The sequence below is a fragment of the Triturus cristatus genome, chromosome 12, assembly GCF_964204655.1.
Source record: "Triturus cristatus chromosome 12, aTriCri1.1, whole genome shotgun sequence".
Lineage (NCBI taxonomy): Eukaryota > Metazoa > Chordata > Amphibia > Caudata > Salamandridae > Triturus > Triturus cristatus.
This window is the reverse complement of record NC_140595.1, coordinates 578,497,913-578,511,399: the sequence shown is the minus strand read 5'-3', so window position 1 is coordinate 578,511,399 and position 13,487 is coordinate 578,497,913. Positions and strand designations below refer to the sequence as shown.

General features: G+C 41.4%; 1 protein-coding gene across 3 annotated transcripts in view; it reads left to right on the top strand.

Annotated features, from left to right (window-relative positions):
• ZNF507 (zinc finger protein 507) overlaps nt 1-13,487 on the top strand; it is a 162,241-nt gene that overhangs the window by 137,171 nt on the left and 11,583 nt on the right. For all 3 annotated transcript variants that reach the window (XM_085639080.1, XM_085639082.1, XM_085639081.1), the window contains exons 4-5: nt 2,613-2,724; nt 4,950-5,054. In XM_085639080.1, the coding sequence (XP_085495206.1) occupies nt 2,613-2,724; nt 4,950-5,054 (217 nt within the window). The remainder of the gene's footprint in view (nt 1-2,612; nt 2,725-4,949; nt 5,055-13,487) is intronic.

Genomic DNA, 13,487 nt, shown 5'->3' with positions numbered 1-13,487 from the left:
TACACGCCTTTACATCTGCTCCCGCTGCATAATAAATTAAGCAGTCTTCTATAATGATTGCAACAGATGGATAGCAGTCCAGCTAGACTGATCAGGACCAACCCACTTCTTCGTTTTGGCGTCTCCTTATCCCCTTATCCCTTCAGATCTGTACGAAGATCCATGAGTCCCTTGAATTCTGTTGTGTTCTGAATGATTTCAGTTCCTCCATCACCGCTCCTTCCACTCTCGATTGCTATCCTCCTACTCCTGTCTGTTTTTTCCAGGAATCCTCTAAAAGGTAGAGAAGCTGTTTGTGTTGTAAAACTGGTGCTGGTTTCAGGAATCACATAAAGGATGTATTACCTTTTCTTTATGGTGAAAAAAAATGGCTGGGTATCTTTTGTTTCATGAAAAGATGTGTTTTGATTTACACCATGCAACCTCAAGCATAACTCAAGTCCTAGTCTTAGATTAGGTTAATAAGGGGATTTTACTATCACCATATGGTGCTCCTCTTTAGACTGACTTTGTGGCCACTTCTTCACTATATCACCAAGGTTATGGCAGCAGTAGTGGGCCTCTTCATATACCAGGATATATACGTATAACGCGACTGCCAGGTGGTTGTGGTGAGAGAGGAAGGTGGGTTGGCTTGTCCCTTCAGTGAGCCCCAGGCTCCCTTGGCAAAGTGACTTTGAAACCTTTATCTTGAAACTGCCTCCAATTTGCCCCTTGTAAACAATTCAAAATCATGCTTGGTCGAGACCCAGAATGTCTTGATTGGAATTTTGCTGCAAGGGCAACCTCCCTTCCTCCGCTCAGCTACCTTTCTCATAGAGATTGATAGCTCTTTGAAATGAGACCATCACTTTTCATTGTTTTCGCATGGCTACTAAGTACTTGAATAAATCATAATGCCCCATGTGATTATTTACTATACTATCAAACTCTTAGGTTTTTGATTTTACATTTTGCAACAATGAATTAGTGCAATAACGTGTAGGTATGTCTGTGTTTGGGTTATTCAAGACTCCCAGAAATTGGGCCTTTGTTTTTTAAAGCATTGAGGAGTAACAAGTTGCCTTTCATCAAGGCTTCTATAATGCGGATGCATCTTGTCAAAGCAATCTATTGCATTAGAAGTCCAGCCATCAACAGTAAAAACGGTTAGTTACCTACATATAACAAGCATTGGCATAGCCAATAGGTCTCGCCTTTGGGACCTTATAAGTGTTTAGCCATGCAACAGTTGCATAACTAAACACTTATAAGGTCCCAAAAGCGAGACCTATTGGCTATGCCAATGCTTGTTTTAACTGCTGCAATCTATTGAAGCCTATGCGGCCGCAAAAGTGAAAGTAATTGCGGTAAAGCGCGACGCGCGCGCCCCTGCACATGCACTGTAGGTCTAGGCTGGCCTGGTAGCACTTTTTGGAACCCTCACAAAATGTCTCGCCAGACCAGCGCATGCGCTGGGTCAGGCGAGACCTAAAAAACATGGGAGTCATGACTCAGTAATTAACCTAGTCAATCAGGCCATATACGTGTTCCCAGTGGCAGCAATACCCCAAGTCTTCTGAACTTTGATCTGCATTTTCCAAATTATACAGATTGTGAAATGTTGTCCAAGTAGGACCTTTACTAGTCAACATTCTGTCAAGCTGCTGTTGTCATGTGTCTCTGCTAACAAAACCATGCCAAAGATCGAAGAAATATCCAGAAATACTCTGTTGTGGTTGTTACCAACATCTACAGTGGAGACAATCCGTCCAGGAGGGTGACTGCCCGCTTTCAAGTTCTCATGCAAGACTGCGTTGGACGCAGAAATTAGTGCTTAGTTAGATGATCCTCCAGTTTTAGCTCTGACATTGGCCTAGACTGGACGAGCACTAGTATCCGATGATTGTTTGGATTGATGGGGTCCTAGTGTGGGTTTCTTGAGTAATAGTTCTACTAACCTTTGAAATTTGGTTCTGTCATCCAGGTAAATGGTAGTTTCATATGTTATTCTATGAAACACTAATGATCGTAAATTATGGTATTCTTAGACCTGATCAAATTGTTTTATTAATGGATTCTGAATTTCTTTTTTGAAATGAAATAGTCACTGATCCATAAGTAGTTCATCCACAAGTTAACCATATGAATGAATTATCTGTGGTCTACAGAAAATCACACGTAAGGCTGTCCAGATTTGTAGCACATATTTAATTAAAAAAGAGGGTCACACAATGACGTATAGTTAATATTTTGACCAGCAGTGAACAGTAATGAGCACTAATCAGTGTTCTACCTCTTGTAGCATACATTTATCTTGGTTAATAGGACCGTCATATATTTAAATAATTAATTGCAATACATGCAAAGTTTCTTGATTCTTAAGGCCATTTTTCAGTTCTCTTTATGCATAGGTTTTTCTTGCATTAGCAGTGTTTTTTCTGTGTCGTGAGTACCATTCCAAGGAATACATTTTTGCCAGCCATAAAAAGATTTGTTGAGAATTTTTTAAACATTTGCAGAGCTAAATTATCATTTGCATCACACACAGGCCGTGTACAAACCCTGCATGTTATCAGCAAAGCTGTACTAAATAGTAAGTGGTTCAACATACAATGACTTCTTTTTTACAGCTCAGTGTGCATCCCAGCAATTCTACAAATGCGATGTGTGTGAGTATACGAGTGTCTCCTACATAGGTGTACGAAATCACAGAAGAATTCATAACTCTGACAAGCCTTACAGGTGAGCATGAAATGTAATTTGAAAATGCAGAAAACTGACTGACTGATAATCGAGGCTCTGGCTCAGCTACCCTTATGTGTGATAGTATGCATGAGCTGAATTTGGAGCTTATTCCCCCAATTGGCTAGGAAATATATTGCGGAGCACTTGAATGGTAGGCGCAACCTGAAGAATTAAACGACTTCAAATGGATTGGACTCTCCTGAGACAGGGCATGCAAGGCTTGTTTTTCTGGGGGCTTGGAGGCTGTCCGTTGTTTCCCATCGATTGGCTTCATTATCACTCTCATTTGGTTTCTTTTCATTAGATAGTGTGTGGGGCATTCACTTCCACTTTTGTTTGTCTCTCCCCTGGAACATCTCCCAAGTACTTGTGTCCTTCCACTGCTCCCTAATTGGGCGCTATTTGTTTTCATTTTGTCAAAGCACTGGGCTAGTTTCTTTTGTTTACACTTTGTCCCTGCCCTCCATGTTTCTTCGCTTTCTGTGTTACTTGCCCCCGTTCCACTGTCCTCATTGTTGCATGCCCTCTCTTGTCCATGTTGTTGCTTGCCCCCTCCTGCTGTCTGTGTTGTTGCTCTCTCTTGCCCCCAAGTGCTTTCCATGTTGTTGCTTGCCCACTCCCGCTGTCAGTGTTGTTGCTCTCCCTCCCATCCCCTCATTCCACCTCACCCCCTGTCTGCGCTGTGGCTTTCCAAGGCCCCTCCCTCCTTGCTGACTCCCGCGCCCATGCTGAAATAAACAAAAAAATAACACTAATGCAGCCAGCGTTTGCTGTCATCCCACTTTGTTTCCTGCTATGCCTTATGTCTGTGTTACACCTCCTGACGTCCTCATGTGTTTTCACCTCCCCCCCCCCCCCCCCACCACCCGCAGTTAAAAATAATAAAAAATGCACTATGACGAAGTGAGCTTTCTATTGGCCTGAGCTGTTATATATTTCATGCTCTTTGGGTGCAGCACGCTAGAGGGTACAGTTTTATAGAGGAAGAAGGATCATGACAAAGACTCTGTGCTCACCTTAAATTTCCATAGTTTAAGTGTGTCCCTAGGAGAGGGGCGCCCCTACTGGGATTTAGCTTGTTCACTTGCTGTGGTGGCGAGGTTTATGCGGAGCAGTATCATCTGTGCAAAGGTAGGGTTTTTAGTGGTAAGCAGCAAAGTGAGTACTTATGTCTGTGGAATGAGATGTCTGGTGTTCCCTTGCCTTGTCACTCTTCCTCCTCCACTCCCTCGTCTGTGTTGCGTCTTGTCCACACCCACCTGTCCTTTCTCCCTTCGTCGTTTGTGTTGCTACTTACCCCCCACCCTCCCTTGTCTATATTGCTGCTTGCTCCACCTATAACACAGAAAGCGATACGACAGAAACACCGCCAGATGCGTCATAGAGCTCCCCCCTCCCCCCCACCCCCTGTTGTACGTGTCGTCTTCTCCCCTTTGCCTCTTTCCCACCAGGAATTTAAAAAGCGCTATTACTCACCAGCGCTGACTGTGCCATAGTGCTTGTTTTCATCTTTAACGTTCAGCCTTGCTGCACATCAGCCACGCTGCAGTACAAGATGGCTAAACTTTGACAAAGCCAGTAGCTCTCATGAGTTAGACTTATTGGCTTTGCTAATGCTTTTTTTTGGTTGAGGTGAATATGTAAGCGCCTGCCACAAAGTGGTAGTGTGTTGGAATACAAAATTGTTCCAATGGAGCATATAGGGTGCTGCTAGATGCAGAAGTAGACATAGGGAATGTTTCTCCCCTTCATGTCCCAGATTCAAATCACTGACCACTTATTATTGCAATTCATTTTTTGAATGTCATCCAGAGGGCATTAATGTGTCCCAGATTTGTGAACTTAAAACTTATTGGTTCAGAGAGAGGGCCAGGAGAGACTAGAGAAACTTATATGGCCCCAAACGTCTGGACATCCTCCACGTGTGCAAATCATGTAGTGAAGGAGTTGAACAATATTACATGGCAAGGTACCTGTGAAATCACTTCACAATATATTTTGATATCCTTTTGTCTATGCAACAGTTTCTGTTGGAAAGAAATTACTGCATGGGGTCATTCAATTTAGTACTGTATGATCAAAATAGGAAGCAGGCACTACTCACATGCTACAGATATGATATCTAAATGTATCTTTGGATATGAGTATCATGTGCAGAACTGTCCAAATACCTTTTTCTATCAGCAAGCTCGGATGAGTCTCACCAATCTATTTTTCTTCAGGTGTCGAATATGTGAGTTTGCCACAACAAACATGAACAGCTTGAAGTGTCACATGAAACGCCATCCGCAGGAGCACCAGGCAGTGCAGCTGATGGAGCAGTACAAGTGAGTAAGAGTTAATATTTCTCCAAGCACTGAACCTTGTCCTTATATTGTTTTGCCTTTCAGTTGGCTTGTATTTGCCAGTGGCGCCCCTGATAGGTTTCCAGAAAAACATTGGCAAATGCCTTCAAGGATGTGCACTAACGCTTCTAGTGGGTCAGCTTAATTGTACTTATTTTACCTTGCAGTGGGAGGTGGATGCTCTAACAACAGCGTAATGTCTGCAACAAGTTAAATTTAATTTCATTTTTTGTGCATGTTTTTTCTTTATTTTTATTTTATTTTATACCATTCAAATTGGTAATTTAAGCAAGCTCCTAGTTTTCTTTGTATTTTTATTTCTGTGTAGTATTTAGTTTTATGATTCCTTTTCTGACCTCTTTCAACAACTTGTTAACGTTTGACACACAATTAGCAGAATAAGAGGTTACTGGCATTATTGAGAAACCTGAACAAAGAACGTTGTTGCAAAGAAAAATAATTTAGTTAGGATAAAAAACATGAAGTCCAATATTTAAGAAAATATCGCCAGAAAGTTAGTGGATTTAGGACTTTTACTGATATGGTGATTCAGGTTTTTCTGAAAGTTGCAAGACCTATTTTAACTTGTAGGAATAAAGACATGCAGATATGGAATGGTAATAAAAATGCCCATCTCAACAGATCCCTCCACTTACCTCTCCCTCCAGCTATGCCAACTCAGGGCCACAACTATACACTAAATCTAAGATTGGACAAACCCAGTGCATTAACCAGCTAAGTAGACTATATCGTTTTAAATACCATAAAGGGACCTGCAGAACTATTCAAAGCTACCAGCATGCCGAAAACCATAAAACTGTGCGTCTCTCTTACACTTTATCATATATACTGCCACGTGCTGCATCCCATAACACAATAACAGCACCTCTGTGGTCATCAAACATGACATGGAAACTTTTCCCACATAGGATCAAAACTAAAACATCCCTCCAACCAAACACCCTACACGTGTAGCATGCTATTCATGTAGGCATGTGCTTTGGCACCCCCACCTTAGGGTAGTAAGCACTATATAAATGGTGCAATACAATACAAAACCTCTCATCACTTGCAAAAATTATAGCTCAGACTCCATGGTTTGAAGTCCACTATTTAGAATATTAAATTAACATCAAAACTACAGGATATGGCTTAAATAAAGAAATGGGAAACCTTCCAGGGCAGACCTGCAATGAAAAAGAATGTACTCCCCTCCGGAAAGATGACCCTAGCAGAACTAGAAGTATTCTCTTATTGTGTTTTTGGAGGTAAATACTAGCTATGTGGCAATGCTTATTGGCAGCAAGTGTCTATATCAGTTGCCACAACAACGAAATGTAGACTGCCCTGGCGATGGAAAGCTGACCTCCAATCTACAAGATGAAGAGTCAGACCGGCCTCCATATGGCATAACACTGATTTTAGAATAGGTAAACAGACTATATCCTGGGATATATGGGAGAGAGCAGGTATTCTAACGTTGGATCACCTAAATGTAAATGTAGTGCATTTATATAGCGCTCCGCACACCCCCGAAAGGGTCTCTCAGGCGCTGTGCACATACCGCTGTGGAACCCTTCCTGGCCTTTCCCTGTGAAGTGCCCACTCCTGGGCACTCCCAAGGTGAAGCCAGGCATCCTAGCGCTGTTGGGGCCGTTGTGGAGATTAAGCAAGCTATTGCCCAGAGTTGCACCCATGATTAGAATAGGCACCGAGGCGAGAATTATCGGGTCCGGGGAAATTGAGCCCAAGACCCGCCGAGGCGGGAATTGAACCCTGGTTCGGGCCAGACCTCTGCATTAGGGTCTGCCGCTCTAACCATTGAGCCACACCTACTCACTTTAGAAGGTGAGCTTAAAACCTTTGAAATGCTTAAGATAGAATTTCAACTCCCTGCCTCCCAAGAAGGGAAATACTTACAACTAAAACAAGCCCTATTTCTTAGACTAGGACCATTTCCTTGGATAGTTGAGGATTCCCCAGTATTACAATATTTAAAAATTAGGGGGAAATTTAAAGGCGCAGTCTCTGGATTTTATAATCTCATAGTGCATAAATTACACTCATACCCATTACTTGCACAGCTTCATGTCAAATGGCAAGGGTTAATTACTGTAGCTTATTCCAATGAGGAATGGGAGGATGTTATTATGAACATGGATAAGGGAATCAGAGAGGCCAGAATGAAATTTACTCTTTTCAAAATTCTTCATAACTTGCACTGGTCACCACAAAAACTCAAGTCAGCAGGTTTACTACACCGATCTACCTGTTGGAGGTGCCCAGAGGAGGACTGCGATATACTACACATTTTATTCCGATGCCCAATTTTGAAGGAATATTGGTCTTCCATAACTGCCTCTCTACACAGCTATACAAGTGTCCATTCCTTTAACGGAAAAATTAGTTCTATTACATGATGTTACTGATCTCCCAAATCTCACAAACCATACAAGACGATTGATAGCTATTGCACTCACTGTAGGAAAAATTTGTATATTAAGACATTGGAGAACACCACAATGCCCTACACATGATGAATGGCTTATTGAAATGTATAAAATAGCATCATATGAAAAACTCATTCATAGATTGCAGGACAATGTTGGAACTTTCATCCAAATTTGGAACCCCTTTCTAGCTAATAAATGTTCTATTTCTGGTAATATTTCAGATTTTTTTTCTAGTTAAGAACTACAATAAGTGAATTACTTCTGTTTTCATTTCCTTATTAATTCATTACCATCATTATTTATATTCATGCTGTTGATGTTATCATTAGGACTGTTGTTGCTGTAGCAAGTAACACTGTTATTTGAATTAGGACTTACTGTTCACCTATTTGAAATTGTTGAGTTAGTGGTAATATCTGCACTTGAAATATTATATTTGTATGATATTATCGCTACTATCTTCCAACTATCTATAATACATGGTTTACTACATATTGTATACTATCTTTATCATCTCCTCCCTAGTCTGCCTTTCCTATTTCTTCCTTTTCAGGTTTTATGAGTACCTCAACTATTGTATCTTTTGATATCTGTATTATCCTTTTTATATTTATATGTAAAAATCTGAGAAGGTAACATTTCATAGTAATTTATTGTGTGGCCATAATTTGAATTGTCTATACACTTTTTTTTTATGTATTGTTTATAAACTGACATGTACTTCTCAATAAACATATACCGAAAAAAAGAAGAAGAGTCAGACCTCAAAAAACATGGCGCACCTTGATTACTTGCATGGTTAGTGGAACAGCTCCCATAGCATTCCTCATTGTGAGAATAAAGATACTTCCTCATTCATGGGGTGCATTTATTCAGCAGTAGACACTAGTAAATTCATTTTTTTTTTTAAATGGTGCACGGCTACTTCTTTTCTGACCAATTCCCATGCTTGTACTTTTGGCATCCTTTTACTCATTCGAGAACTTTTCTGACTGACGCATGTCGCTGCATGGATTACTGGGCCTTTTCTTGATTTCCCTCCCTTTTTTGGCGTATGGGCAATATCCCACTGCCCCTGTGGTTAGTTCTTATTGTAAATATAATTTGCAGATCTGTCTCACATATACGTCCACCCATCAGTGGTTAGTTCTTATTGTAAATATAATTTGCAGATCTGTCTCACATACGTCCACCCATCAGTGGTTAGTTCTTATTGTAAATATAATTTGCATATCTGTCTCTCATACGTCCACCCATCACACCACCAGGTTCTTTGCCCCATAATGTGATAACCACAACTTTATGGTCATCACTTATGCACTGACAACACTTCCAATATAAGCTGAAAACCCAAAAATCTCCCAAGCACCCGCCCTACATGGTGTAGCTTGCTATATGCACGTTGTAGTGCTGCAGTGCCCTAGATAGGTGTAGTATGCGCTATACACATGCTACAATACGCAACTGATTCATTGTTCAGCATTGCACATTCGACGGCCTTCTGTCAGGACATTAATGAGTCCTTTTTTCCTCGTGTACCTAGTTCATTGTAGTATTATGCATATAACCTTGCTGTTCACATGTACTGTACTTTCTCGGCATTCATACTCAGATTTTTCTTCATTGAGTGAGATCCACAGTCTTCTATAGGCACACATGCTTGTTTGTTTCCTGAAGCCACCAGAAATTAACATATCGAGTAATTTATATTTGTCTACCATTGGTAATTATTCTGGACCTACTGCACAGAACTATTGAGCCTTCTTAAGGGTGGTGCATTGTAAAGAATTATTGAATGTCCATCTGCTTCCTCCGTTGTAACTGCTCAGTATCAAGTTGAAGTCAAAAGGGTGATTACAAATATTTGTGAGCCCATCCCTCTGATCATTGCAGACCCTCACCCTAAAACACTGTCCGATGACCATGGTCAATACATTTTTAGTTTAGATTTAAACTTTGTACTGCTATGACCTGGCGGCTCTGCTTCGGAATTGAGTTGTAGAGTGGAGCACTATAACATGCCTAGTTTGGTCACCGGAAACTTGCACCACAGGCCTATTTCCCCTTCTTTGTGCCTGCCAGCTCAAACACCTCAGTGATTTTCTTTCCACTTGGCATGATAACACATGACTTCATAGCTTCGAGTTCTCTGTTTGATATTCTGTCCCTTATTGTAACAATGCCCCCCCCCCCTGCCTACTGGCTGCCTCTTCTGTCTCTGCCATTGACTGAATTTAAACAGTGCCATTTTCGTCTGACCCGCTGGTTCTGTGCTTGCAATACCTGCCTTCTTGGTCGTACGATGCACTCTGATGCTATCTTAAAGGGTAGTTTGAACCGGTTTCATTTAGGCCATTCCAATTTTGAAGCACTGTGGATTAGCCAGGAATTTGTATCTACAAAACCTAACACTCCCAAGTGGACTCAGGCGATGGGTTGCCCATTTTCACAGACCTGTGGCAGAGGAACTGGTTCCCAGTCATTGTTTTTTCTTTTGTAAAGGGTACTGTTGGACCGAACCATGGCTGGTACATGTCCCATATTTGAAATGCAAAAGGTGCCTAATACATGAAGGGGTGCTTTCGGGTGCCCTTGGAACTATTAGTCACTACTCCATGTACTTTTTTTTTTAAACTTTCTTTATTGGCATTTATAGATAGGGAAACACATAGGCACATGCGGTATCACCATGATCACAGATAATCACATTGCGAGTGCGCCCAGACACAGTTCTTACAGTCTAGCAGCCTCTCGGCCCTACAGGCCGTACATCTCTGTCCTGAGAACTACTCCATGTACTTGAGGTTTCCCTGCGACCTAACTCAACCAGATTTGGTATCGAGATGCCTTCCTGCCAGAAGAGGAGGTTGGAGATTCTCCTTATGCATCCCTAACTTAAGCTAGTTGGCTGTCAGCTGCCGGCATCAGCAACTAGGAGTCTGACCAACTCTATATTTTCAACACCTAATGAATATCGCTGCCACCAGAGAGCACAATTCTTCCGAGAGGCTCATCCTCACCCCCAGATGATCGAGAGGCATGAGCTCTGCATTATGTTGTAAAATAAGTAAGTTTGGGGAAATTTTGAGGATGGCAAGTCCCCTAAACCGTATACAGGTACAAGTATTTTCTATGAATGCCCACTGAAATGAAATTCTTCAAGACAGTGGCATCTGGTCTGTGCTGGAGAGGTTACACGGGGTTTCGGTTTGCTACCTACGTTTGTTTAATCACACCTAATTAATCTCAGAATGAATGAATAATCCTGTGATCCTATTTATTTTCTCATTCATTTCGTGTTTTTAATGTTGGGCAATTCGATGAAATTCTTGGTTTTTTAACTGGTGAAAAACCCCTAAATTCCCTATCTTAAAAAAAAAATGATTGTAAATAATTCATATTTTTTTCCAAATATTATCTTTTTTTAATGATTAGACAGACACCCATCCCTTTTAGAATTCCTTTAGCCCTCCAGCTGTTACTTTTTTTTAAGTTCCACTCATTCTCTTGCTTAGATTGGAGTGATGCTATCCAGATCATTGGCCATAGCGTGGCTAAATTAAGATTCCTGTAGTGTAGTATGCACAAGCCTAGCCAAATGAATTGAGCGGGTGCAGTACAGAGAAAATACAATAAGATAGGCCCTCAGTTTACAAAAAACAGGAGCACAGCAAGCCACCGTTAACTGCTCCACTCATTACCTATGGAAGCCAGAATCACATATTGCCTTGTGCGTGGCAGCAGAAAGTGGCTCCTAAGAATTCATGGAGTCTTCTATTCTGTTAATATCAGACCAAGAAAATACTGATGCTGCTGGGTGCAATAGTCACCAGGTTTAATGTTACTCCATTATTGCAAGTTCTGCTCCTAGGAAGGGGGATAGCTCAGTAATATACTGCATCTTGTCTCATATTCCGATGTGTGAAAAACTTTGAAAGCTGGGTTTTTTTGTGGTGTATTAGGTGTATTAATGTCGACATTCTGCTCAAACTGTTTGCTCCCAAATTAGAATTCTAGCAGGACTGTTTCGAACTCTAAAGTGTTCTGAAAAGCCGGCAGAGTAACGATGATCGTCAGACTCTCCATCGGGACACTGAGGAGTGGCTGTTCGCAGTACAAGTATCTTTTCATTAATTCTTTTCGTTCATTCATATTTCCTGCTGTACTCCAGTAGCATGAACAGTATGCACCAATTTACCCAAGCTCCTTTCCACATGCCTCTCAACTTACTGCCTTGAACCTCAACACTGGCACAAACCTGTAGCATCTCATTCCTTGTTTGACTTCTTAGACAAGCACTTTTAATAAGTTTGCTGCAAGAATCATAAAAACATTGCACAGAACTTGAGATAGAGGAAATGGTAGGAGGAACAGTGTCAGAATTTCACTGTGGAGGTGTTAAATCTTCCAGCACTTAGTGGATTGTGAACAGGGACTTAATCACTAATAGTTACAGGGCCCTCCACTTGAAGTGAGGAACCATGATGCATTCTCTAACTTTAAGCATGATTACAAGGATGCAGTGATTGAGGAGTCTAAACATCAGGCAAGAACAGGTAGCCTGCCATGATCTTTTGTTACACCTCGATGCAGATTTATTTTAGAAGCAGGGACTACCATTAGGCCGACTGGGGAGTTTTTCAGAAGATTCAGCATTTTAAAAAGTACTGTTGTTGGCTTTACAAGCGTAGTCAGAAAATGCAGGCTAAAGATGCAATCGTGCCAATTGTACTTTCATGCAGAAACTACAACTTTCCTGGGTAGAAGAGCATCAACTGTGTAAGAGCCAACCTGTTTATGAATAAGATGCTGACCGCATCTTCCATGGCATCCCACTCCCATGGATACTAGTTACAGGCTGCACCCTAGATCACACACACATCATTGACATCTTCCATTCATGTGGTAACACAGAATGCTTCTTTGAGGTCCTTGATACCATACTGGATGATCACCATACTTTGCCCTTCTCGTTATCCTTGGCAACTTGAATCTAAACCTGAAGGATCACACTAACCTAGTCTTGTATCAGATCTTTTCTGACCCCACCCTCATAAATACTCCCCCATTCTGTCACATGGCAGTCTATTCAACTCATATTGGGCACTAATGTTATCATCTGCATGACCCTTCAGTTCCTACACTACTCCTCCATCCACCTCCAGATGAAACATACACCCTGATACTGTCTGAGCTCATTCACTTTAGTTCATAATGACTTCTGCGCTCCGCTTCACTGGCTTCATCAATCTCATAAACGCATTGAGATTAGTTGCTATAAGAGCCTCTCTTCAGCCAAACACAAAATGCCCAGCACCAAAGCTACTATCCCTGCTCTCTGCATGTCACACCACTGTAAACCTGTTCATTCTCAAAGCCAAAAACTGTTATTTTCTTTCAAATCATCCATGCTGGGAATACATTTTTCATAATGCTTATAGTGCACTAAACTGCTTCCCCTCACCCCACTCGGGCCTACATTCCTTCCTTCCCATCCATCCTCCTCGTAATCCCCTAGTTAGTACAGGAGGGCAAGTGAGAGGTAACAGATGAACTAACTAGAAGATGTTGAGGGAGGGGAATGAGAAGGAAGAAATGTAAGCTTTTAATGGGGCAAAGGGAAGTAATTTGGTGTGCTTTAAACATGAAAAATGCTCCTAAATTGTGAATTTTTGGGCATGCTCCTTTCTCCTGACACGGACAACTTTTCACTTTTGATTGTAGCGTGCCCTCATAAACACATTGAGATCAACCTTAGATGCACATGTCTCACTCAAATCCTTACCCCCTCAAACACCCTGGATTCAGTCTTGGATATCTCCTGACGTCTTATCCATGGAACCCAGTATGTGCTTTTGGCTAAGCCCCTGGAAGCTGAATGTCCCATATTTAGCAGGCTCACCCACAATCTGTTTTCTAATACCCTTCAGCTCTGTTCTCTCCTCTGATATATCTTTCACTT